Source organism: Camelus ferus, chromosome 23 (assembly GCF_009834535.1).
Source record: "Camelus ferus isolate YT-003-E chromosome 23, BCGSAC_Cfer_1.0, whole genome shotgun sequence".
Taxonomy (NCBI): domain Eukaryota; kingdom Metazoa; phylum Chordata; class Mammalia; order Artiodactyla; family Camelidae; genus Camelus; species Camelus ferus.
The window spans coordinates 18163568-18191511 of record NC_045718.1 but is presented as its reverse complement, the minus strand read 5'-3'; the positions used below and the strand labels follow the sequence as shown (position 1 = coordinate 18191511).

Below are 27944 nucleotides of genomic sequence, written 5' to 3'. Positions count from 1 at the left end.
TGGAGTGGCAGAAGCAGCCTTCAGTCACCCTCAGGGCTCTGAGGAGAAGGTGGTGCCCTTGGCAGCTGGGGCTGAGGGGGTTGGGGGGACGGCCACTAGGGACCAGCAGCACCCAGTTCCTCCCCAAAGGCCTGGGACTGGAGAGCTGGGAGCTAGATCTCCACGCTCCACACTCAAGAATCACCTCATCTTCTGGCTGAAACAGGGCCCTCAGCCGTCATCGCCACCATCCAGGGCAACCTTTGCTGCCAAGGAGATGATGCCCTTGTGCAGTGTTTCTCCAAAAACAGAAACAAGAATAACTGGTGTTTATCCAAAGCTGTGGTGTTTACAAAACACGTTCACATTCATTTTCTCAATGATTCTCACCACAACACTGCGAGGTGTCCTTTTACAGTTGAGGAAACTAAGGCTCCGAAAGGTTAAATAACACGTTCAAGGTCAATGAAGTAGTGAGTGGTGGAGCGAGACTTGCATGCACTCGGGTCCGTTTCCAAAGCCCATAGCCTTTCCTCTGCACCTGCTGCTCAGCAAGATGTGTCCCAGTGCATCTGACCTCCTCACGGAGGAGTCCTGCTCTGAAACCTTCCCAGGGGACTCTCACCCCACCCACTCCGCTCTGGATCACTTTCTGTTGTCAGTTGGCCCTTTATTATTACATGCTTTTTATGTGATGGGTGAGAGTATATGATTCGTGGCTTTGGATCTCTCTTGCCAAGACTTTTCCTGCACGAGCCTTGTCCGCACTGGGCTTTCTTCAAGGGAGAGCTGGCATCTTCCCACTCTTCTCCATCCTTCTCCCCACCTTATCCACCCAGCCAGTGACATCTGCTCTTCACCCAGTGCTCAAGATGAACAACAGCCAGGATCCTTCCCAAGTGGTGCACTCCCTTCTTCACTGCCTCCCACAGATCAGTTATGACAAATCGTTGAGCCAAAGTGTTGGTTCAAGCCCTGTCTTAGGGTAGGTAGCCAAGCAGGTGGGGAAACACATGAACACTCCCCCTACGCCCTCCTCTCCATCATTCAGCCTGAGTGAGGTCCTGAGTGAAAGGCTGCGTGATACCCCTGCACAGGATGCCAAAGGTGCCCTCAGAGAGCCTCTAATTCAATGGGGAGAGAGGACATAGTCACATAAAAAAGAGGGCTAATGCTGCAAGGCCATTTTTAACTGACTTAGGAGGAGAAGCAGGTGGTTGGGGCAGGGAGGTCCTAGAGGTTTTGCGAGGCTTTGAAGGATGGATGGGGTTTGGATGGGCAAAGAAGAAAGTGGGCATTCCACGGAGAGGGGACCACAGAATTAAAACCATGCAGGGTGTTTTGGACACTCGGTGAATGACTCAGTTTGTTGGGAGTGGAGTCACTCTGGACCAGGTAGGAAGGGAGGCTAGAGAAAGACAGAAGAGCCAGCTTGGGGAGACTTGAACTCGGGGCACTTAGCAGTCCCAAGTCTATGTGGGCAGCAGCAGGGAACCACGGAAGATGTTTCTGTGGGTGGATCTCGTACTCTGGCCACGTGCCTGGCAAAGTTAGTCAAGGGGTCTGATGCACAAGAAATGAAGGAGTACAAAGCACACTTTGCAGGAAATCTACTGCTGAATCTTAGCTGCCAGTGACCTTCCCCGGGGTCCGTCTCGGTGGAACATCTGGATGGTGCCTCTGTGACTGTCTTTCATGTGCATTTTCAGGGAGGCAGCACCAGACTTGCTGGTAAAGAGGACTACTCTTTTGAACTTTGGGGAATCCAGACTTCTGGGAAATTAAAAAAAAATGCACCTTGATCTGGCACTAATGGCCACTTTTCCTGATGTGAGGACAAGGCAGCAGCGATGGGGAGCCTCCTTGTTCCTGGAGCCCTTCAGTGGTCACCATGGGAGCCCCCAGGGCAGAAAGGCAGGAGGATCTGCAAGAGAAACAGGAAGTTCTCTCACCCGGGGACCCCTCAGGGCCATTAAAATGCTTCTTCAAGAGGAAAAAGACAGGACAGCTTCCCTTCCCAGAAAGTAAGTGGTGTTTAGGGCCAGTCCACTGCCTGAGAGCTGAGATGAAGGTCTGGGGCTTTGTTTTTTCTACCCTCCCCTCTTTTTCCTCCCTTTCCCTCCCACTGCTGAGAATTGGAGCTGTGTCACGAGTCTTTGAAAACATTCCAGTTAATGGCAGCATAATATGCCATTATGTGGAGTGACTGTAATTTATTTAACCACTTAGTTGGGCATTTTCTACCCCGTGTCTTGCTCTCCTGCTGTGTTCCCTCCCTCAGAGTCCCTGGTTCTTCCTTGCAAGGTCAGGATCAGTGAGAAGGCAAGACAGACACTTCCAGGCTCCTTGGAAAGATCATTTGGAATTTCTCTGAAAAGTAACAGACAGACAGCAAACCTCTTGCCACAAAACATCCCTGGATTCCACCTTGTAATGGATAACTCAGCCCTTGCCACCCCCAGCCCCCAAGCCCTGCTCCTTTACCAAAATAAAATGGGAGCCTTGAGTTTTGACCTCTAAAGTAAAGTACTTGCCAAGTCTTGCTTAACATTCTCATGATCTTCCCAGACCAAGGACAAGGGGGTTGGTTTGAAAACTAAATTCTAAGTATCTAGGCAATGTGGAATATGGGGAAAGCATAGGTGTCAGAAAATTCTGCTTCCCTGTGGAATGATGCAAGTCTAGGTACTCAGCCTTCCTGACTGTCCATTTATTCACCTGCGAAATAGACAGAATAATACTTGCAGAATAACCTTAAAATTATCCATTACATATGCAAAGAATACAGCCCAGTGTGCCATGTGGCAGGTGGTTAATGAATAACAATAGTAATAGCGGCTCATCTTTGTAATTTTTGTGGTAGAAAACGAATGGTAGTTGCTGTAATGATGCTACTTGTGGCCCTTACGGCATGAGATCTCCTAACATGAACTTGGACTTGACTTAGCAAAGCCATAGCCCCACTTTTATTCCTTTGCCAGACTTTGGAAGGAGCGTGAGAATTCCTCTTCCTGTCCTGTAATTCCATAGAGTCTACCAGCAAAGCAACCCCACTACTAGGATGGTTGTAGGCAGGGTCCCTCTAGAGTCAGGGGAGCAGTGGGGTGACCTTTCCAGGAGCCCCATAGTGCAAAGGACAGGCACGATCCTGGGACTTGCTGCTTGATGCCTCAGAGCCCTGCTAATCTGCAGAAATTCTTTCTGCCCCAGGGGTGAGGTGGCCATGGCAAGGCAGCCGTGCCCCAGAGGGGGTTGAAGCGGGCAGAGCCCACGGAGGGGGGAGAGGGGGAGGAGTGGCGGGCGGCAGCTGCTTGAAATTGATTGCTCTTGTAGTTTAGTTTATACCACGGGCCCTCTCCGCGCTGCCCGGGTGGCGACCTTTAGATAATAAAAGGAATTCTGGGAGATTTCTGACAGGCCCGTGACATATGGGGCAGGTCCGCAGGGTCAGGCGGTGTATCTCCCTGCTCCCGGCCCCAGGGTAATGAATCTTGTTTTGACTTGACCAGGCCAGCCCAGCCAGCGCCCCAGAAAGGAGCCCAGCCCCTCCCCTCTGCAACCCCTCAAATGAGCGCCTGTCTTTGGAACCCTTCATAATTCAGGGAGACAACTCCAAACTTTTATAGCCTGTGAGCGGACAGGACAAACATTGCATGTTTTGCTAAGGCCCTGGGAGAGCTGGTGCGGTTTCCAGGGCTCGAGCAGAGCCCACTGGGAGACCTGGGAAAAAAAAAAACCAGCAGAAAGCCCTTCCTGGCATGAAAGGGCAGTGGCCCCCGGACAGGCCAGAGCAGGAGCCGGGGTGGGAATGGGGGGAGTCACAAAATATCCCCTGATGTTCTTGGGGTCTTGCAAGTGACACATTGACTCTTCTGGGCCAGAGCAGAAGCAGGCAGGGGAGGCAAAATGGACAGGAACTTTCCACAGGGCAAGAAGCAAGAGAGCTGAGAGACTGGCAAACCCCAGGCCTAAGCCCCCCCAGGGCCCAGAGCTGCGAGAGGCAGCGCAAGTGCATTCCCGGGGCCACGGCTTCTAGCTGGGTGAAGGAGGAAGCCTGTCTGCTGCCTTCGGGGCTCACAGGGGTGTTAAGAGGTCTGCATCCCGAAGCGTGTTGGCCCTGTGATGGCTTCAACCCCTCGCCACAAACACACGTGCTCACACACGTATGCACACACGCTTTCTTCAAAAGCACACTTCCTAAGCCCACGTGGTGGAGGGCAGCGCTCCTCCCAGCCACATTAGTTTGCTCGGGCTGCTGTCACTAAGTACCCCCTCCCGGGTGGCTTCAACACCAGAAGTTAATGGCCTCACAGTTCTGGGGGCCAGAAGTCAAGATGCCAGCAGGGCTGGCTCCTTCTGAGGGTTGCGAGGAGGGACAGGATTCCGGGCCTCTCTCCTGGGCTTGCAGATGGCTGTCTTCTCCCTGTGTCTCTTCCCTCTGTGCCTGTCTCTGTGTCCAAATGTCCCCTTTTTATCAGGACCCCAGTGCATTTGGATTAGGGCCCACCCTAATTATCTCATTTTGATTTAATTACCTCTGTAAAGGCCCGGTCTTGAATGCAGCCACATTCTGAGGTAGTGTAGGTGAAGGCTTCAATACATGAATTTTAGAGGTACACGATTCAATCCATAACATTTGCTAGCCTGCCTTTCATGCCAAGGCCCAGCCCCTCACGTCCCCTGTCCCCCGACTTGCCCACTGTGCCATCTGGGAGGCAGAGAGCCCACTGCTGGCATGCACTCATGTGGGATGCGAGGCCTTGCTCCCTCCCTTTGCTGGAGCTGAGAGCCACACGCTGCTCTGGGCAGCAGCCCCTCACGCCTCAGCACCTGGAATATGGGTTCTTCCCTTACTGCTGATCAATGTCAAGGCCTCCTCGAATTTCCTTCCCTTCCTCCTTGGTTATTGGAGATTGGATCTGATTTATCCACCTGCAAAAAAAAAAAAAAAAATGCACATAAGGACAAGTAGGGGCTGTCCCTTCCCATAGTGAGAAAAAGTGACAGGGTCGACATTATTACCCAAAGTTGTCTTGACCCACCCTGGAGGGGAGGGGGACACAGCATCACCTATTTGACCTTCTCAGAAAAGATGCCAAATGTGGGCAGAGGTCCATGTTGCTCCTCGATCTCTCCTCACCTTCCTTCTCTCTCGCTCCGGGGTGAGGTGTAGCCACTTGGCTTCACGTAACAGCACAGAGTCTGGGGCAAAAATGACATTTGATTAATGAAGCAAACGCAGCTGGTATAGCAGTGACATCTAAATTGTTCCTTTGGTCGTGCTATTTTCTGTAGAAAATTGTCGCTCTCCCCGCACCCCCTCCCCTTTTGCCTTTAAATCGTGTGCATAAAATACGCTAATAACAATCTCGGGCGACTGTGCCTGAGTGACAGCTGAAATAAGAAAAAGACTAATCGTGCCTCCTGCAGCCCTGTCACATGGAGATTAAATGAGTCTCTCTCCCACCCCCTCCCTGCCCACCCCCCTCCCCCACTCTCTCGTGGTCTCTTCTCAATGAGAAGCATGGGCATTTGAATAATAATATTATAGACACCATCAGGGTGACAGTGGGGAAAAAATCAGCTCAAACCCATGATTATTCCTTCCATCTAATAATTATTTAAATACCAGATAACTCCTTTCACTCTAATTGAGGCCTTTCAGCTGTCGGCATTACCCGGGGCCTCTGCGCTCACCCTCTCGCTCACCTTGTGCTACCCAACGTGCCTGAACTACCTCCGAGGTCGCTGTTAGACAGAGTGACACTGGGAATGTTTGCATGTACAAGCGCGCTAATGACATTAGGACGGGGCCTTCAGGATTGTTCCACCCACAAGGGGCGCGATGGGGCCCCAGAATCGCACATTTCATTTCAACATTTTATCCTCATAGACTTCAATCCATGGAAATTTTACACCCGAGGCAGCCTCCTCAGGTCATTGGGACCAGTCCCCTGCCGTTGGGTAAACGCATTCTGAAACAGCTGTCGGGAAAATCCAACGTCAGAATATTTCATAGCCTTCTGGGCCACATGCCCCAGGGAACTTCTCTAGACAGGATGTCCTCCTTGACATCTTACTTTAGTCCTTTCTGCTCCATTTCTAACTCTTTGAGAAAAAGAAGCTGCCTACGCTTAGATATTACATCTGACCTGTCTATGAGGTTGTCCACAACCCAGAGGGATAATGGCACGGGACCCCCAAGCCCCCAGGTGACAATGTAGGTGCCACTCCTGTGTGTGAGGACTGCCTGAGCCTGCCGGGGCCTGGAGGAGGTCACTCCCCGTCCCCCAACGCAGAGGGGAGCCAGTCTGATCTCCCCTTCATTCTCCTTAATCCCGCGCCTCCTCGGGTCTGCTCTGCACACCACCTCACTGTCCCTGCTCAGCACCAGGCTCACTTCTGCTCATCCTGGGGCCACCACCATCAAAAGGCACCTTCTTTTCCTGAAACAGGGCAGCCTGGAGGAGGCAGGACATGACTGACCCACCCAGGACGCTTTTGCAGAGGAAGTACGGCCTTTGGTCACAAGGTCTATGTTCTGATCGCAGCCTGTCCCTGAGTCATTTTGGGCCACCTTGGAAAATTTGTTTTCTTTCCATGGGCCTCTGTTTCTTCATTTTAAAAAAGAGAGGTGGATTGGAGTGATCTTTTAGTCTCCTCTAGCGATGGCTTTGAATTCCTGCTTTAAAGGTGTCGCTAATTAGAAGGGAGAGCTGAGGGAGAGGACAGACTTCTCTCTGCCCTGGGAGGGGAGTGAGGTTGGGGTGAATGCCAGGACAGCCCTTCTTCTAAGAATTTCCTTTTCTCTGTCACTATCTGGCTCCTCGGGGTGCTGGCTGTGAGCCACCTGGTAGGTGCAGTCATAATAATAGGCCCCTTTTACTGCTATTGTTATGAGAAATGTCACAGCCAGGCTGGGGCAGGTGGTGGTGGTGACGGTGGTGATGCAGACAGTGGTGACAGTGAAGCTATGGATGGGTCCACGCTTGGGAGCTCTACCATTATGAACTCTGACTCAGTCTGGCAAAATTCCATCCCAACCCTTCCTACCTCCTCATCTTCCTCCTTTCTTTTGCCATAAAGGAGGCCAAGTAAACATAGAGGTACATGCACTCAGCTCTCCTGAAAAAGGCAACAGAGGGGGTCGCAGGGAGGAGAGAATCCTGCCCTGAGCTGAGCTGGAAGTGCCTGATTGTCTTTCCTCCCTGTGTGGCCCCTGCCACCTGCAGCAGCTGATCAGGGAGGTAGAGATGCCTTCACTAGCTGTCACCCACACCTGCCTCCTGAATCCCGATCGGGGAGAAGGCGTCACCAGGCCCTCCAGATAAAATATTTAGTGACACTTGCTTCCCCGAGAGCCAAGTGCGTCCTCTCCTCAGCATCAGGAGCGCTCTGTGTGCTTTACTGATAGGGCAAGTGAATCTCCCAGGGCACACGTCCTGCTTTGAGACCTGGGGAGAGGGAAACTGGTGGGAGAACAGAGACTAGGCAAGTTTGGCTCTCGAGAATGCATGTGACACAGTGACTTCATGAGGAGAAGGGACAGGAAGAAGGAGGCACTGAAAAAACCCCTGAGGCTGACACTAGTGGAAAATTGGGGTTAGGAAATGCTAGGTATGCAAAGTCATAGCCCGTGTTCCCTGGCTTCTACCAAACTGAGGATGGAAAATTCATTCTAAGACCAGAAAATGGATGGAAATGAAGAGTTGGGAATATTGACCAATAAATTACTACCAGTAAAGGCTAATGAATCTCGAACACTTCTAATGGGCTGGGCATTGTTCTAAGTGCTTTATATGTACTGACTTCATCATAACAATCCTATGAGGTAGATACTAGTGCTAAGCTCATCTTATAGAAATAGTGAGATAGTATCACGGAACAGCTCAGTACCTTGGCCAGGTTTACACAGTTGTTGCCTCTGTTTGAATCCAAGCATCTAAGTTCAGAGCTCATGCATCTGACCATCCCACCACACCGCCTCTCATCAGAGAGGTACACAGGTGGGTGCCCTTCTCCCTTAGTCTGAATTCAGACAGGAGGCTTGATCCTTGCATGACCTGGTAACATCAGCCTTGGCATGGAAAGACAGAGGCTCTCAACTTGCTGTTGAAGTCAGTGGTCCTTGTGAAAGCCACACTCTGAGGTAGAACGCAAACCTCGCCTGCCACCCCTGCACTGCAGGAGACCATGTCTCCTCTTAACCCCGGTGCTCCGGTGCCTGCTGTTCCCAAAAGGGTGACCCTAAAGCCCCACGGACTGAATGTGCCTGGAATTCACCAGGAGCAGTTTGTCACAGAGTGGATGCCGATCTAGGGGTGAGAGGAAAGCAACCCAACTAGTGGCCTATTGAGAACTCCTGACTTCACCAGCTTTACCCGGCTGGACAGAAGGACTTCAGCTGTATTCCAGTCATGGGCTCTAGAAGCAAGCAAGCTTCAGGGTATCATTTTGTCTGAAGAAGGAAATCTTACAAACTGGTTAATTCCAATACCCTTTATTTCTAGATCAAGAAATAGGCTCAGGTTGATGCTAAGCCATACAATCCATGAGTGACACAGGCAGGATTTGAATCCAGGGCTCCCTGAGTTCCCCACTCTGCCTCCTACCCTATGACTTCATGCCTTCTGGCCGCCAGGCCAATTTTCCCATTCAGAGTTCAACTCTCCAGATCCTGCGCCTCTACAAGCCTCCCTGCAGGATGCAGAGAGGCTATGTTAGGACCTGTGCAGTAGGTTGGTAGGGATGATCACCTTGGCTCTAGCCTCTTTCCTCTGACACATGCTTGCCAGTTTGAGCCCCTTCACTGGAACAGGGAAGGCAGGGGAATCAAAGGTCTATCCACAGCGTTCATTCCCATGGAAAGGATGAATACGAGCAAAAAGAGAAGTCAGGAGCTCTGGCGGGATTCCTGAAATTCAGTCTCCTGGGGAGGTTTCCATGATAATAATAACAACTAGGATAAGCTGAGCATTCACTGAGTGCCAGCTACCATGCTAAGAGGTTTGCCCACATTATCTCATTCACTCCCATGACACCCTGACAGGTCAGTACCGTAATTACCCTATTCTACTGGAATGGGAGATGAGACCTGACTTGCCCAAGGTCCCAAATTCTGCCTAACAACAGAAGCCACTCTGTATTCAAACTGGGTCTCTGGAGGATACTGGGCAGGGAGGTGAGACAGTTGACCTTAACCTCACACCGTGTCCTTTGGTGTTACTCTCTGCTACCTACTGGAACCTCCTTCCTCCACCCCGGGGCTAAGCATACATGAGCCTGTACGTTACAGGGGAGGCTGGAGTGTGCCGCCCACCAACTCAACGCCAGAGCTCAGAGAACACTTTCTAAAAGGCCAAACCCCAAGTGCAGGGTGGTGATGACTATAATCCTCTGGCTGCCCTCCCTCCACCTGTCGGCAAAGGAGCCTTCCTGCCCAGGGACAGGGGCACAGACAGCGCAGCCTCCTGCAGCTCCCTGTCCCCAGCTGGAGAATGTGAGGATTCTGTTATTTCCTTTCCGCAGCTCCTCTTGAGGAATTCACGTCCTGCTACCGGCCCCAGGACATAGCTAAAAATAACCTCTGATTTTCAAACCGAAAGCCCTGTCTGTCAGGAGGCTTTGCCGGTGAGCGCGTGGGGCCGGAAGGGCTGTGTCAGAGTCGCTGAGGTCAGCCTGGGCCTCATGCCGCCGTTGCCTTCCGCTTTCCAAGGAAGCCTGGGGCCCAATGAGTCACCCAGAACACCCCGGTGGAGCCTGGTTGGAGGAGAGCAGTCAGGTGGGATCTACCTCTGGCACCAGGGTCAGGCGTGGGATGTACAGTTGAGGAGGACAAGGGAGAGTTTCTAAAGATATCGAGCCAAAAACCACGCGGATTCCCAAGGTGGCATCTGTTCTCATTCCAACCCAGTTAAGCCAGACGGGGAGGGTGCAGGGACGGGGACTCTCTTAAACCCCACTGGAGCAAATTCTGCATCCTTGGCTTGGGTGTTTCCATTCGTGCTGCCTCACCCGCCCAGAGTTCTGTCTGGACTTGTCTGAGAAGGATGCCGGACTATCTGTCCAGCTGGAGAAAAGCTTTCTCTGCTAGAGGGCTCGCTGCCCCCTGCTGCTGCTACCTGCAACCACAGTCCCTCCCTCGCCATAAAAGTCAGGAGCAGGGCTGGCAGAGTGATGGGACAGGCTCCACTCTGCACACCCTACCCAGGAGTCCCTAGAAGCTCTCTCAAGAGCCCCCCACCTTGCCCCTCTGGGCAACTTCCTTGGAATAAGGAGGAAAACCTCTAGCGCCTCGGGGTTGGGAGGGCAGGCAGGGAGCAAAGTCCTCATCACGGGACTGCAGGCTGACAGCCTGAGGTTGGTGCGTGGGAGGCTGGAACAGTCACAAGGCCCCATCAGTGGCTGCTGTGAGACTGACCCTCAACTCCTCTCACATCTCCCAAACACAGAACTCTGGCCCAGTGGTTGGAGCTGAACTCACCTATCCGGTCCCCGTGAGCAAGGAAGCCAGCTCCACCCGCAGAGACACAGAAGTGGAAGCAATTTCCTCCGGGGCCTGGCAGCCCACTTACTGGGGAGGCTCTGGCTGATGTCCTCCTGTCCCAGAGAATGGTGGTGGTGGGGGGGGGTTGTCCTCCCTTTCTCCCTGGGACTCTTCAGGCTCCTGAATAGCACCTCTGGCAATCCCAGTCCTATTGGTCACAGCGTATCCCACTCTCTGAACACGTTTGAAGGGCTAACAGTCAGAGATGATTCTTTCTAGAGAGGACAAGGCTGAGGGGCAGCGAGAGGCAGTTACTTATTCACGATGACCAGCTCTTCTCCTTCCCTGTGGGGGGCAGAGCATGAAAGAGTAAAGAAACCAGCAGTGCGAGGGGATGGAAGTCTGAAGTAAGAAGGAATTTCATTGGCAATATCAGACCCAACAGCTGACTGGAAGAGCTGGGGAGACGAGAGATCTCCCCTGGACAGGCAGAGGACACTAGCGACTGGGTGGGGAGACTGGCTTTGGTCCCCACACCCGCATCATCTGACTGGGTGAACTGTCTTTTAACCTCTCTGACAGATAAAAACCATGTCTGCAGAGGACAGAAATAGAGATGCTTTGTAAAGAAGAAAAAAAAAAGAAGTATTTTACAGCATAAAGGCTGGAGACCAAAATAGATAATAGGATTCCCTGAGCATCCCGAAGAGGGAAAAAGTCTGTTAAAAATAGAAAAACCGAAGTACAGAAGGAAGAGGCTCAGAGCTAGACAGGACTGGGACCTGGGTCAAGCAACCCTGTGCACTTCTCCCAGGAGTGATTCTCCATCTCACCACTCTGCCTTGTGTTTTCCAGAACCATGTGAGGGCCCATCCCGGGAAAGTGGAGTCCAGGAGAGCTCAGAGGCTCTGTCTCCTGGTCCGCGCCCCGCTCAGAATGGAACAGAGGAGGCCCTGGCCACGGGCCGCAGAGGGGGACGGCTGGCCAGTGGTCCTGCTCTCCGCGGTCTGCGTGCTGCTGGCCCCGCCCACCGCCGGCATGCCCCAGTTCAGCACCTTCCACTCCGAGAACCGGGACTGGACCTTCAACCACCTGACGGTGCACCGGGGGACCGGGGCGGTGTACGTGGGGGCCATCAACCGCGTGTACAAGCTGACCGGCAACCTGACCATCCAGGTGGCTCACAAGACCGGGCCGGAGGAGGACAACAAGTCCTGCTACCCGCCGCTGATCGTGCAGCCCTGCAGCGAGGTGCTCACGCTCACCAACAACGTCAACAAGCTGCTGATCATCGACTACTCGGAGAACCGGCTGCTGGCCTGCGGCAGCCTGTACCAGGGGGTCTGCAAGCTGCTGCGGCTGGACGACCTCTTCATCCTGGTGGAGCCGTCCCACAAGAAGGAGCACTACCTGTCCAGCGTCAACAAGACGGGGACGATGTACGGCGTGATCGTGCGCTCCGAGGGCGAGGACGGCAAGCTCTTCATCGGCACGGCCGTGGACGGCAAGCAGGACTACTTCCCGACCCTGTCCAGCCGCAAGCTGCCCCGCGACCCCGAGTCCTCCGCGATGCTCGACTACGAGCTCCACAGCGACTTCGTCTCCTCCCTCATCAAGATCCCGTCCGACACCCTGGCCCTGGTCGCCCACTTTGACATCTTCTACATCTACGGCTTCGCCAGCGGGGGCTTCGTCTACTTCCTCACGGTTCAGCCCGAGACCCCGGAGGGCGTGGCCATCAACTCCGCCGGCGACCTGTTCTACACGTCTCGCATCGTGCGGCTCTGCAAGGACGACCCCAAGTTCCACTCCTACGTGTCCCTGCCCTTCGGCTGCACTCGGGCGGGGGTGGAATACCGCCTCCTGCAGGCCGCTTACCTGGCCAAACCCGGGGACTCCCTGGCCCAGGCCTTCAACATCAGCAGCCAGGATGACGTGCTCTTCGCCATCTTCTCCAAAGGGCAGAAGCAGTATCATCACCCGCCCGATGACTCTGCCCTCTGTGCCTTCCCCATCCGGGCCATCAACCTGCAGATCAAGGAGCGCCTGCAGTCCTGCTACCAGGGGGAGGGCAACCTGGAACTCAACTGGCTGCTGGGGAAGGACGTGCAGTGCACCAAGGCGGTAAGGAGGCCTCACCTGGTCCATCCCGGATGCGGCATCCAGCCGCTGGTCTTCCTGCCGGTGCCCCATCGCCCACCCTGCCCCCAGACCACCACCGCCTGAAATGAGCGGTGTTCAGGCTCCTGTCACCTGGTGGTCCCCAGTAACACAGAGTCTGATAATACCAGACACATGAGGCATGTTTGCTGACCCACGAGTCATTCCAAATAAATAATCCAGTTCCTCCTCCCCACCAGCCACTATAGTATGCACTTCCAGCCTCAGCGGTGAAACTGACAACAGAGCTACCTGCCCTCATGGAGCTTTCCTTAGTGAGGGAAGACAAATGAACACACAAAACGTGTAGTCTCTCAAGGGGTGGCAACTGCGGGAGGGAAAAATAAAGCCCGGGAGCCGAAGAGGCCGTCCCCAAGAGGGCTGATCCTTTGAGAAAGTGGCATTTGAGCAAAGGCTGAGGAAAGTAAGCCACATGGGTATCTAGGGAAAGCATTCCAGGGAGAGGGAGGGGGCAGCATGTGCAGAGAATTCAGGACATGCCTGGAGTGTGTGAGGAAGAGCAAGGAGGCCACTGCGGATGGATCAGGGCGTGTGGGAGAAAGAGCAGCTGGGGATGAGGCTGGTCAGAGGTAGCAGCGACCAGATCCTGTGCGTGTAGAGTTCCTTAGGCCACTGTGAAGCCAAGTGAGGGAGTAAAGTAGGCAGGTGGATATGTAAGTTGGAGGAGAGGGAAGGGAGTCGAGCCCGACTGACAGATTGAAACCTGAGGAAGAAGAATCAGGAGTCTGGGCAGAGGGAGAGAGGGGAGGAAAGGGAACTCGGGATCCAGACTTGAGCATGGCAGAGACAAGAAAGTCAGTGGTGAGTGCTGTCTTGTCAGAGGGTCAGGATGCTGCCATGTAAGTGGTCACCGTGATCCACACATTCACCCAGCCATCCATCTCTCTGTCCATCATCCATCCATCTACACAACCCTCCATCCATCCATTCATCCCACCATTCATCCATCCACTTCACAAGAGGGTATTGGAGATCCCCTGAGTGCCCAGCACTGTACTGGGCACTGAGGATGCAAATATAAAAAGACATAATCAGTACTCTCAGATATCTCCTAATCTAATGGGAGAGAGTAAGAGATAAAAACAGCCGACAGTATAATGTAATGCCCAAGAGTTTGGGATTCAGAGCTCAGATTCCATCTGTGCTGCTTCCGGGCTTCGGAAATAACAACATCTCTCCATTATCATCTGTGAAATGGGGATTGTAATGCCTGTGTTGTGGGATGATCAGATGAGAGAATATGCAACAAGATTAACCTGCCAGATTTACCATTATTAGCTAACTGTTATGGATCGTGACAAGGGCTAAGAGAGAGTTCTGTGCAAAGTGTTGAGGGCACTGGATCTGCAGTCTGGGGAACCATCTGAGACCAAGCGAGCGATCCATACAGCTGCCTTCTGAGCATCCTAAGTGGAGGGTATCTGCTTTTAGGACCCAAAACCACTTCTTAAGGCAAGAAAACAAATCATACCTAGGCTGTGCTCCTGTTCCTGCTGTCATTTGCTTGGTACAATAGGACAGTTGTTAAGGCCATGAGCTTTGAATTCCAACAGATTTGTATTTAAAAATCAGTCCTACCACTTAAAACTGTGTGGCTTTGAGCAAGTTATATAGCTGATCTGAGCTGTAATTTTTTTTTCATTCTTCAAATAGAAATAAGTAGTCTCTATTTATGGTTATTATGAGGATCAAAGAGAAAAAAGTATATAAAATACTTCACACAATACCTGGAACATAATAAGCATTTAAAACATGACAGCCATAATTATCCATATTAATTAATTAAAGAACCAGTTATTTGCTCTAATTTTCCTTTTGTAAAATGAGGAGGCTGAACTAGTTATTCTCTAAAGTTCTTTACAGCATGGCAATGGCCCCAACCAGTAGGGAGAAGTGGAGAGGAAATGAAAGGGTTAATCCCTTTGGAGAGTCAGGCCTGGTTCCCACTGCCCAGAGGGGGCCTTGTCAGGAGGAAACTGCTGATTCCTGCCTGCTTCTGAGCCAGAGGGAAGAGGAAGCCGACACCCTTCTGTGGCTCCAGTGGCTTGCAGAGGGACAAGCCCAGGCTAGTAACAAAAGGGCAGCGAAGGCAGTGGGGGAGAGGTGACAGCAGGTGGGATCAGGACCTTGGAGAGAACAGCCCCTAACTCATCACCCCCACCCTTGATCATCACGTTCTTCTGGTGCAGCCTTGATAGCAGGTGTGGGAGTGAGGGGGTCACAACAGGTAGGGCCCCTTAAAATCTCTATAATCCAAGGACTCCCAGACCAGGGGATGCAGAGACCTTTTGGTGGCCTTAGAGGGGGTTAAGAATGCCTGAAAGAAGCTGAGATCCCAGGGCTTAATTTTAACATCATCTCTGGACTCACATGGAACTCTCAGATAAAGATTTGAGCTCCGTTCCCAGAAAAGGAATGAGGACCAGGACTCACTCTTTGAGCAGCAGCTCTGTCCCAAAGGCTGTGCTGGCCAATTCGAGGGTTATCTCACTTGATCCTCAGTATGACCCTATAAAGCGAGGATTATCCATTTGACAGATGGAAAAACAAAGACTCATGAAAACTAAGTAAATCACTTAAATCCGCACAACCATAAATGCCAAAGCAGGGATTTGAGCTCAGTTCAGCCGATATGACTTCTTAGTCCAAGCGCTTTCCATTTAGCCGTGCTGCTTCTAAGGAGAGGCCGCACTCTGGGCTCTCCCTTTTGGAGCAAAAGTAAAGGGGCAGCAGATGTTTGGGAATAGCTGACAATTTAAAGAAGAGAGAAAGAAAGGCTGGCCAATCCCAGGGGCTTAGGCTCAGAGCAAACCATTTCCCTTACAGTCCGGCAATTCTAGAGTCAGGAGGGAGAGAGAGAAATTCAAAATCACCAGCAAGTTTTTGGCTTCTGCTGCCATTTCTCAGAATTTGGCTTGGGTTAGACCTGTGCCCAGACTCTGCAACCTTACCAGTCCCTGGAGACAGTGGGAAAGAGACTGAAGCTCTGAAACCTAGGCCTTTCAGAGCCGGAAGGATGCTTGACGGTTACCTGGTCCCATCTTTCCCTTTGTAGATGAAAACATTCAAAGAGCCTGTGTGCTATGTCAAGGTCACGTGGCTGGCCAGTGGTAGAGACAGGATTACAACCTAGATTTCCTGAGACTTATCAGGGCACTTGTGCCTACCGTGTAGGGATGAGAAAGAGAAGTAGAAAATTTAAAAATTAGTAGCTGATTTCTCACTGACATTTCTAGGACGGCTGAAATTTCCATCACTGGCTCCAGGAATATGCTGGTATTAGACAAATGACTAACGCAGGCAATGGTAGCAGTAGGGAAGGATGGAGGTGGGGAGACCTTGATTAGAAGCATTTGCCAGTTTTCTCGCTGTAAATACTCCCACCATGGATGATTTCAAGCCACCAGTGTAATGTCACTGAATGCAAAGATGGATATCCTGCATCCCTCATGAGCTGGCTCTAGCATACCATTGCTTCACTCCCTTCCTGAGAAGCATATCCTTTCTACTGTGTGGAACTCCATATAATCCAGAGTTCAAAGTCATGCTTAACATAAAAGCTAGTTTCCTTTCCTAAAGAATATGCACCCACCCACATACACACATGAACACAAGGGTAGCACCTCCATTCGGCTGCAGGAGCAGCAGTTCTCTGCAAACCGCCAAGGCATCACAAGATACGAGTCTCTATTCCCTTTGGATCTAAAAAAGGGATGGAAAGGGAAGTCCCTGGTTTACCAAAAAAAAAAAAAAAATCACATGTAGTTTCTAGGACAGTTCTTCCAAGGAAACGAGGCTGTCAGGGAGCGATGCGTCAGCCTGCTCTTCCCTGTTGCGGTTGAGAGGAAGGGACTGAGGGGACAGACTGCAGGGCTCTCCCTAATTCTTTCTGTGATTCCCACGACAGTCATTTCCTTCTTCCTAGGGGATGCTTTTCCAGACCCAGAAGGAACAGTTGCCAAGGGCTCAGGGCTCCGTCTAGCCTGGGGTCTGTAACCTTGGCCCGCAGGTTTCCATGTTGTGCAATCAACAATGGTGTTTCAAAGGATCCATCTTGGCCCAGCCTCAGGCTAGACAGTGTGCAGAGACTGCAACCCCCTTGGCAGCCCCTGCCCTCAGGAAGCATGCAGTCTTTTTTTTATTTTAAACTGAATGAGATCTTAAAAATAATCAATTTAACAGCCCCAAAAGAGTATGCTACTGGTCCAAGTTCACATAGCCACAGAGAGGGAGAACAGAGGCTAGAATTCTTTCTGTCCAGCTATTTTTGCACCTGCTCAAAATGATCTTCCCCGCTGCCCCAGTCTTTCCTGATGGATACTCTTTATACAAGCACACCACCACTGCCTGCAAAAGGTGGGAGACAGGACAGCCGTCCCACCCAGAATCTACCCAAACATCATGGAAGACTCTAACGGACAGTGGTGAAAGTCCGTGCATAACTTAATGAATCCCTCCTGGTTGCTTTATGTCCTCTCCCCAGTGGTTCCCTCGCAAAGGTGGGCAGGTAGTATGACAAATGAAGAAACTGAGATTTATGTAGATTAAGTGACTTTTCCAAAGTATAAGGCACTGTTCAAGATTATGGTAGCCCTTTTCAGTCTATCCCCAGTAAAGGATGTGGTGAATAATGCAATAACTTAAAATTCCTTACACCCAAAGGCAGACATTGCAGAATGAGAAACAAACAAGAAACCCCCTCCAGGCTGGTAGGAATCCTGCGATGTTGCCTCTGTACTGAATCTCCACGGTCTCAATACAAAGAGCCCCGCAGAATGGCTGGTCCATGGGGACATTAAAATGACCAGAGAATGAGTTCAGGCAATCAGCTTTGCAAGTTGCCACTGGTTCTCTTGGCAGAAAAGTGAGTGGGTGACTGCAGGTGATGGAGTAGAAACTGCTGGTTCCTCTCTCTGGTTTCACAGGACCCGGTGTGGGGTTCATGGGTCAGTTGTGAGATGCCTTTGTGGGCAGTGTGTATTACGCCCCTGACCCCCAGGCCTGTACGTCTCCGAAGCCTGCTGTCCCAGAGTTGGCCATTGAGGGCGGGCTAGTGTGGAACAACTCTGCCCTGCCTCCACCGCTACTCACCTCAGTTCCTTCCCCTTCTCTCCAGCCGGTCCCCATCGATGACAACTTCTGTGGACTGGACATCAACCAGCCACTTGGAGGCTCAACTCCAGTGGAGGGCCTGACCCTGTACACCACCAGCCGGGACCGCATGACCTCAGTGGCCTCCTATGTTTACAACGGCTACAGTGTGGTGTTTGTGGGGACAAAGAGTGGCAAGCTGAAAAAGGTAAGAGTCTGTGAGCCCAGACGCCCCTGTGATGTTCAGCATCTGGGCTGAGAGCCCCTTCTGGAAGGTAGCTGTTGATGGAGATTTAACTCGAGGCAACTCAGTTTTCTTGGGGTGGGGGTAGTTAGAATGGGCAGGGTAGGTAGGGGTTAATTTTGTGGCTTATCTTCTAGCTGCTTCCTCTCACCATTCGTCAATGAGTGTCTAGGGAACACAAACATATTTCAATATGGTCCAAACTCCAAGAAACCAGGAAGGTGCATCTGCCTAAAGGAGGAAAAAAAAAAATCACTATCTCCAAATCAAGGAGAATGGATTTTTTTGGTTATCTATATTATGAGTCACCCACATCCCAATGCCCTCCCCTTAGCCTATAAAGTTGATTATACTGATCAAAAGCTTTTGTTGAATCCAGAGCAGCTGCTTGAAGCAGATTATGGGTCCCAGTTCTGAGGACAAATGGTGGTGGCATGTTCTCAGCCAATGGTGATGCAGCTCTCTGATGGGAGACGGTGCCTCGGTAAGAGGTCATCCGGTCATCCTCCTGTCTTTCCTCTTCCTGCCATCACAGGCTCTTCCCCGCCCCTCCCCCACCCCATCCCCAAGACCTGAGCTGCCAGGAGGAAGCAGACGTCTTATCCTGCGCCCATCCTGGGCACCTCGGCCAGCTGCAGGGCACAGGCCATCTGGGGCTGTCAGGGCGGGAAGCCTCTTGTGTGGCGGGCTGAAGCCAGCGGCTTGTACCTGCTTGTCAAGGGCTTAGGGTGTAGAGACGGAGCACAATCTGGTTCATTATGTGGGATTACAGAAGCCACATTCTTTCCGGTCCCTGCTAATCCTTTTCCCCAAGCTTACCCTCCTGCCACCTTTCCCTAGACCCACCACCTGAGGATCAAGGCATAGGCAAGACCGCACCACGTCTCACCCTTTGATGTTGACATCACCCCTGTCGCTCTTTCCTTCTAATCCATTTAGAGCCTCGGGGAGACATGTTGTTTGGGGATGTGGAGGGAGGGCAGCAGGGAGGGAGCCTGAGGAAGAATTTCCTCTGTTCTGCTTGTTCTGAGTTACTGCCAGGAGAGGTGAGAAAAACTGGTCTGGGTTGATGTGGAGGTGCTGAACCTTCCAGACCTCTTCTCTCTCATGATACCAAAGCCCTTTAACCCTTTCCTTGCTCTCTGGAGAGGTTCCTATCTATCCCTGTCCTGTGCCCTCTACTCGGCTGGGACAGTGGACCTTGGCTTGGTTTTAGGTACAGGAGAGTGAGAATGAGGGTGGTCCCTGCATTTGCTTTCCCAAAAGTGGGGAGGGAAGGAGATGCCTTCTAAGATTCCACTAAAATTGAAAAGTCATACTTTCTGGAAAAGAATCTGAAAAAGAGGGTATATATATATATGTGTGTGTATATATATATATATGTATGTATGTATATATCCGAATCAATTTACTGTACACCTGCAACTGACACAGCATTGTAAATCAACTCTACTTCAATTTTTTAAAAAAGTGGCATATTCTACCAGGACAGGGTTCAAACTTGGACACCCGAGGCTGGCTACTTCCCTGTAGGGTTATCTACACAGCTGGGTAGTTTGTGACTTGCCCAGGAACTTTGGGCCAAGGGGCTTGTGGGAGTTGAAATCCAGCCTGAAGTCTCCTTATTAAGCCCTGTACCCTAGAGTATAAACATCCCCCCCTCGAGGGGTCCCCCTTCTAATTCATCTGCCCAGAGAGACCACCTTTTTCTAGATTGCACGAAGGTTTTCTCAGGCCAGCAGCAGCCACAGTGAGGCTGTGCTCAGTACCTTCCTTATCCATCATGCACTTTCGGTCAATGTTCTGGATCATTCCAGTGACCCTGTCTCCTTCATTCTCTTGAAAGTTCTATTAAAGGCAGGGGGTCATGCTTTCTTCATATTTATTTCTTTCTTCCTGCCTAATCCTTTCGCCAAGTGGCCCCATCTGGGATAAGCCCCAAAACTGTCTTGAAAAATAGAACCAATCTCTAAGGAAACTTCAAGATTGTCTGGCCCAATACGCGTGTTATTTGGCAGGAAAACTGAGGCCCCAAGAAGAAAAGTGACTTGTCCAAGCTTAGAGATGAAGACAAGTTGCTTCTTGCCCTGACACCCAACTTGGCACCTTTTTTTTACTTAAAGAAGCCTCCAGTGAACCCGGAAGTGTAGGCTGAGAACAATCTTCGGGTCCCGGCGTGCTACAGGGTTCAGCCAGGGGCTAGCGCCTTCGCTCTCCTCAGCCCTGGACCTGAGTTAGCAAATGGAAGTTTTTGGAATGGATAGATGAGGACTGAATAGGGGAAGAACTACCCGTCCAAGTTCAGAGGGCCCTGTGCTGACCTTTCCACATCTCTGTGCATTTTGTGCACACACACGAGGGGCTGCTCAGGGCATCTTTCCAAGCCACACACTCAGGGTAGCCAAGCTCTCCTAGCCCGGTCTGAACCGCACCGCCCCTCTCTGCTAGCAGACAAGTCGCTATGAAGGCGAGTCAGTGGGTTCAAGGGCAAGGCGGGGGGCGTGGCTGCCCACAGCTTGTTCCAACCCGCAAATTGGCTGCTCCTTCTCACTCTTCACTTAGCTGTTCTTGGCTGTTCCTGTGAGCTCATAATACCCCTCCTTCTCCTCTGTGCAACTCACCCTTCCTTTCCACCCACACGCCTTTGAGGCACCTGATACTGACGCCGAACTCCCACCGGCCTCCCATTTATCCAGGGAAACAGCCCAGGAGGAATTTATGGAATGTCCCCAGGAAATGTTACCATGGTCCAGGCCCCATAGCTCTTTCAACACAGGAAGGAAAATAAAGAGAGAGAGAAAAAAAAAACAGTCAAGAGTTTGGAGAAGGGAGGAAAGCAGGGTGCGTCAGAACTGCTCACTTCTCCCCTGCCTGACCAGGGGTCTATCAGACTGCCCAGCCTTCAGCCAGTGCAGCCCAGAGGAACAGGATGTCCCTGGAGAGGGAAGTGCAGAGGAAGCGGAGACTCCCTAGAAGAGGCGTGACCATGAGGTGCCGTTAGGTGCTGGGTCACACGCTTGCTCATATGCTGTTCTCTACTAGACGCGTTGAGAACAGGGCAGATGAGGCCACCGCCTTCTGAGCCTCAAACATGCCGAAAGAACAGGCAGAATAAGGACAAAATCTCAAAACCAAGATGCGTAATACTTGCAGGGGCTCAGGGTTGGTGCATCAGAGGTGATAAGAAGACAGGCCAAGATTGGCCACAGGGATGGAATGATTCCAGAAAAAACAGCTGCAGCGGTGTGATCAGCCTGGAGGGCTTTATGGAGGAGGAAGCTTACCAGGATTTGCTTTGAGACTGATGGAGATAGATGGTGATGAATTGAGAGTGGGAGAGAAAGACCTTCTATTTTTTTTTTAACTGAAGTATAGTTGATTTACAATGTTGTGTTAGTTTCTGGTGTATAGCATAGTGATTCCATCATACATATATATATATATATATTATTTTTCATGTTCTTCTCTTTATAGGTTATTACAAGTTGTTGAATATAGTTCCCTGTGCTATACATTAGAATCTTGTTGTTTATCTATTTTACATATAGTAGGTTGTGTCTGCTAATCCCAAACTCTTAATTTATCCCTCCTCTACTTATCTTTCCCCTCTGGTAACCCTAAGTTTGTTTTCTATGTCTGTGAGTCTGTTTCTCTTTCATAGGTAAGTTCATTTATATCATTTTTGAAATTCCACGTATAAGTGATATCATATGATATCTGTCTTTTTCTTTCTGACTTACTTCACTTAGTATGATGATCTCTAGGTCCATCCATGTTGCTGCCAATGGCATTACATCATTCTTTTTTATGGCTGAGTAGTATTTCGTTGTATATATACATCACTTGAGAAGGCCCTTTTAGACCTTGGGGACCATATTGAGAAGATGCAAGGCCTGCGCAAGGAAGGCCTGGAGTGCACAGAGGGGCTTGGAGGATTCGGCCAAATGAAAGCCAAGAGGCAGAAGGCCACGAGGCTTCAAGCCCTAAGAGGATCAAGTGAGAAAGGGCCTCGGGGTTTTCAGCGTGAGCCAGTTGTGCGGTCCAGCAGTAGCAAAGTTAACTGGTCTTCACCACACTAACAGAAGAACCGTCTCCAGATCACGAGAAGTGGTGACTCCACTTTACACTGGAGGTAACATTGATAGAGGGCTTAAGCCAACCAAAGCGTGAGATCGGCCGGGGCTGAAAGGCTGTGGGGCTTACGCTCTACGGAGAATATTTTTAAAAGGATGTTGACTCAAGAGAAGAAGAGTCAAGGAGAAGACCAAACATCTTTTTTTCAGATAATACAATTTGCTGAGCACTTACTACGTGCCAAATGTTATTCTAGGAGCTTTATATCTGTTGACTCATCTAACATTTATGTAAGTGGATGGGGTGGGCACTTGTATCACCTCCACTTTACTTATGAGGAAATAGAGGCCAGGAAGAGCGGAGATGTGTCCAAGGCCACACAGCAAGCAAGTGGCAGAGCCAGGATTGCACCTTGATCGTCAGGTTTCACAATCGGCATGCTTGGCCATTAAGCTGTGGAAGATAAATTAGACTTATTCGATGTGGCCCCAGAGGGCAGATGATGGCCAGCAGGTAGGAGTTCCAGGGTAATAGCTTTTGTCTTAACAGAAGGAAGAAGTTTCTTGCAGCCAAACTGTCCCATGATGGAAAGCGTTGACTCAGGAGGGAATGAGTTCCCAGTCAGTGGAAATATTTAAGCAGAGATGCAGTGGTCACAGGTCAGGAAGCCGTGGAGGGGCTCCTGCAAGGAGCACATGACCTTGGCAGTGATGCCGCCATTGTTTGTCTGACGCCTTTGGTGTGAGTGGCAGATATGGGAGGGCAGGCTGTGGCAGAGGAAAGGAGCAAGGCAGGGAGGCCAAGGAGCCCTGGGTGTGGGCTGGGAAGTCACGGCTGGGTTGGTGCTTGCCTTCTGAATGTAGCAGAAAGCCCCTCAGGGTCAACGAGGAGGTGCTTGGCTCAGACAGGACAAGGTATGGCCCAGACGAAGAGGGCAGGCAGGCCTGGGGCAAGAGGTAGGGGAGGGAAAAGCAGGGCATTCTGGGACTGGGCACTGTGGGCTGTGACCACATCCCTCCGGCCTAAAGCAGGCAGCGGGAGTCCAGGTAAGAGATGCCGGGAGCTAAAGCAGACGAGGGAGAGTCGTGGTGACAGGGATTGCAAACTCATTTAATACAGCTTCCCAGGTTGAAGGGAGGGGTCCAGGAGGCAGGTTGTGGAACATAGAAGGGAAGGGGCCGAGCTGAGATGGCCTCAGAAGACACCTGGATGGGGAGGCAGGACACTCCCGGGATCAGGGAAAAGTCCGTATGTTTCCTTGCCTCCATTTGCAGCTGCTAAAACCACTGCCTCAGCCCTGACTTCCCCTCCCTGCAGGCCTCCTCCATCCCCTCGGCCCTGGGGCCTCACAGCAACGGGAGGTGCTGGCTCTCTGCTTCTATCCCCACCTCCCCTAAAAACCTCACCTGCTGCTCACTCAGAGCCTGGCCACACACCCTTCATCCTGTCCCCTTGAGCATCCTGAGTGAGTAGCACCTTCATCAGACCCCCCACGGTTTTGCTCTGACAGCATCTGATGTGGGAGTAGCTGCTCACATGTCCACTTCTCTTGAGAGTCACAAGTCCTGGAGGACAGGGACCCTCTTTTCCATGCTATGTCACCCATCCCCACTGCCAGAGTCAACATCTCTTGCACATTAGGTGTTCATTAAATTCATCTCAAATGTATTGGGTACCTACTCCAGGCCAGACACCTATTTGCACACTGGATTGGAATAGAACCAGACACCAAGAGTGACTCCTAGTTTGCAAAGGAAGGAAGTTAGGACTCATTGGATAAGTCTGAGGAGGTGTGGGGGATGGGGGTGGTGCTAGGATGAGGAGTCTAGGGAACAAGATAACTGCTGTGACGGGGAAGAATTTGTTTTCCGGTTAAGCGCCTTTGAAAGAGGGTGGGGTGGTGCTCTCAGAAACGTCAACCTGGGGGAAGAAGGGACCCTCACTGACACTGTTGCCTGCAGAACCCCAGAAGATCACATCCGCCTCGCCTGCATCAGATGTAGCTTTGCCTCCAGCAGGGAGGCAGGTACCAAGGCCCAGGTAACCACTCTCCCGCCACACCAGCCCATCCTCTGTTTATAGCGCTCCCAGACATTTTTGCAAATCCACAGAGTCTTTGCCTTTTCAAAGTCTGGGGAGGCCCATGGCCAATTTGGGCATCACTTTCTTTCCCATTAGCTAACGGCAGTCACTGAAATGCCTGTGAAATTCCTGAGGAAAATTCTTTCTGCCTTTCCCTCTGGGACATACCAAGGCAAGGTCTCTGGTCCGCAGCCCACAGGAAACCCTGCCGTCCGCCCTGCTCCTATTCTTCTCTGTAAGCTCACACACGATTTACTCAGCCAAGCCAGGAAAACTGGAAGCTTCTCGCAGTAGCAGCTCAGGCGCTGGACAGCATCCGTCAGGAGCACCAGAGTGTTAACTCTCCCAGGCCCTGAGGTTATTAATAAGCTCAGTTACTTGATAACACTGATTACTTACCAGACACCTCTCCATGGTCCTTTCCATCCTCCACAAATACTTCAGCTAAGTATGGTGGTGGCCCCTGCATCTCCACTCCATTTTACCGACGTGGAAAACTGAGCCACAGAGATGTTAAATTAAATATCTTGCCCAAGATTATACGGCCCCTCTGCTGGCAAAACTGGCATTGGCATTTGTACTTGCTCCCAAGACACACACAGAAGTCCCTAACCTGTTACTTGGCTCCCTCATGGGGTGGAGTTGTCCTGGCGGACAGAAAGCCAAGTTGGATGAAAGGCTGAGAAACATGCCTCTCTCTCTGTGCCAACCCTACCGAACAATGGCCACTCATTCCTCGGAGTGGAAATGATTCACTCGTCTCTCAGTGGGAACCCTGGATCGAGTAAACAGCCAGGGCTGTGGGTCTAATTCTAGGAGACTTAGCAGCTTTCCTGGGACGGTGACTGTCGATCCGATGCTCTGACTCCCGGAGGCATCTAGGCAGCACTGGGGGCTGGGGGAGTGGGGAGCAGACGCCCTGTCCCCCTGCCCCAGAGCCTGCGAGGAGGAGGTGGGGTGGTGGCTCGGAGCTCACCACCACATCCCTAGTAATGAGTTTGGCTCCCTGCCCAGGCTCCTGCCGCCAAACTCGCTGTTTGTTTTGTTGTTTTATAGGCCTCTTGGGTCCCAAGAACTGGTCTTCTGGAAGCTGGGAAAGACAGCATTTGGCTGGCACAGGGAAGGAGGCACATTTACAGAACCCCCCCGCCCTCCCCCCCCAGCCACCACATCCCCCTGCTTGACCGTGACAGGTGTAGAGAGGGGGTGTAGGTTTCTACCAGAGCCCCAGCTGACCCCCAGGGAGGAGGCCTTGATCTCCCAGAGCCATTCTGAAGGGGAGAAACTAAAGATCCATTTATTTCTTTTGCACCGTTCGTGTGGCTACTTATGTGCTTCGATCTCAGACAGTCCTGTAAAAGCATCAGGCTGTGCGCTTGGCAGGCTGCTTCACAGGCCAGGAGCGAGCCCTTCGGAGCTCCAGGCTTTATCACAGGGCAGGTGAAGCGCAGGGGTCATGATTCAAGCTCACAGAATCCAGGTGACCCAGATAGGCCAGGCAGAATTTTCAAGAGGCCAAGGTGCTAATGTCGACAGAGCTCTCATCTTCAGGAAAACACAATCTGCATAGACCCATATCCTGTTGGGCCGTTGAGCCTTGCCTGCTTGTGGATACAGAGCATGGTCATATATCTCAGGCTTGGGCAGGATCTCCAGAGACCAGCTGGTCCTGTCCTCTGGCCTCCAGGTAGGAACTGATTTGCATAACAGAGCATATGAGCGAATGGATGCCATCCTGGCTCCACCCTATTAGCCATGTGACCTCTGAGCTTCCATTTCCTCGTGTGTAAAATGAGGACCGTTATAATGCCTGCCTCATGAGATTGTAATGAGGATTCAGTGAGATAATTCATTACTGATCCAAAATTTTTGAATACCTACTACGCACCATTTGCTGGGTATACAGTAGGGGACAAAACTGTCAGAATTGCCCACTCTAATGAAGATTATATCTTAATGTGGGAAGACAGATAAGAAAATAAGAAAGCACAATATGCAGTGTGTTTAGGAGGTAATAAGTACTCGGGGGTGGGTGTAGCCCAGGGGCAGACCGCATGCTTAGCATGCACGAGGTCCTAGGTTCAATCCCCAGTACCTCCCTTAGAAAAAAAGAAACGAGAAGATAAAAAGTGCTCATGGAAAAAAATAGAACATAATGAAATAATTTATGTAAAGCAGGGTGCTGAGCTTGAGCTGATACGCATTTAAACATCACTACTTTGTTTACTTAATTTGTGAGCCTCGGTTTTTTTTTTTCTTCTGTCAAGGGGGTAGTAATAAACACTTTGCATAGTTGTAAGGACTAAGTGAATTCATGTATGAAAAGTACTTACTATGGTGCTTGGCAACAAAAGTGCTTTCTATTATTATTACCAACATCTTTGAGGCTTCCTCCAGAGCCCACTTCTTCTCTGGCTCCCCAAGGGAGTGGAGCTGTCGGATCAGCCTCCTTTTTAGCGACATGTTAGCAAGGTCAGAAGGAGGAAGAGAATCCTGCCCCCTGCCCCCAGCCCTGAGTCATGGGAAAAGTTACTTAGGAGACGAGACCAGCTGAGCCGAACTAATCTAATCCTGCTGGACCCTGGCATCCAGTTACATTAGTCATCAGTGGGAGCTTTCTGAGTCCCGTATCACCAAACAATATGTACTGACCCCTCCTCCGGGTGGGGCTGGGGGAAGTGGCCGTTCTACTCTTGCAGCTTCGCAGAATTAGCTAAAAACAGGGCCATTCTCTGCCCTTTGCATGCTCCCCAGCCGATCACCACGTCTTAGGGCTGTGGAGCTCTGCCTTCGATGAACTGTGTGGTCTTGAGCAGACCTCAGTCTCCTCCGCTGGTCCTCTAATGATGCTACCTTGCAAGATTGCTATGCATGTCAGACACGGGGGATGCAAAGTACAGAGCCAGGTGCATAGTAGGTGCTTAGTAAGTGGTAGTCATTGCTGTTATTACCACTAGAACCACAAGCGTGACTCTCACTAGTATTACTGCTCCCACTCCTACACCATTACCATGCTTTTCTTCCAAGGACCCGGATTAGCTTGGTCTCTATTAGCTCATTGATCCCATAACAGTTTAGGATAAACAGGAAGGACTGAGGTATTTCTCTGCTCTGTTGCAGATGGGGAAACAAAAATTCAGAGAGGTAATGGATTATAATGGATTGCTCAGGGTCACAGGGTAAATCAAGGGAAGATTGGAAACCCGATCTGCAAGTATTTCGGGAGGAGATGGGAGCAGCGTACTCCTAGGTCACCTGTGTGGTCCAACAATGATGAAGCTAAAAACTTGCAGCCACTTGAACTTCTCTTTCCTTCCTGTTATCATGTGTCCTTCTGTCCGGGGAAGCAGGACATATATGGAGACGCAAGGTGATGAAGGTCACCCTGAGGTTCTGTACTTTGAGTCTCCTCCTGGGATTCTGTCCCTCTCCTGGCCTCAGATTCCAGAAAGATTTCAAGATGGGGCACAAGTTTAGGAGCCAAGGCCTCTGGGATTGTCCCAATCGGCCATCACTCTCCCATGCCACATTCTAGTTTTTGATTTCAAAGGCTCCTGCCAGCAGCTGGGTGTCTGCACCTAACCTGGAAGGGGCAGTGGCATCAATAGGCTTTTCGTAGCAAATCAGGACTTCTCACACTTCACTGCTCAGGGCTGGCTGAAAGTTCAGCCAAGGAAGGAGGAAAGGCCGTGGAGTTGGGACCCTGCGGAAGGGTCAGGGCCCCCAGGGGGAAGGTGGCCTCCATTACACAAGGTCAAGAAATTTCCCATGATTTTATAGCCAAAAGGACCTCAGACAACAGACTTC

The 27944-nt window shown here is 51.1% G+C and overlaps 1 protein-coding gene across 1 annotated transcript in view; it reads left to right on the top strand.

Annotated features, from left to right (window-relative positions):
* Positions 1-27944, top strand: part of PLXNA2 (plexin A2) — a 203253-nt gene that overhangs the window by 13390 nt on the left and 161919 nt on the right. The window contains 2 exon segments of the mRNA XM_032467086.1: positions 11321-12589; positions 17763-17945. Of these exon segments, the coding sequence (XP_032322977.1) occupies positions 11402-12589; positions 17763-17945 (1371 nt within the window). The 5' untranslated portion in view covers positions 11321-11401.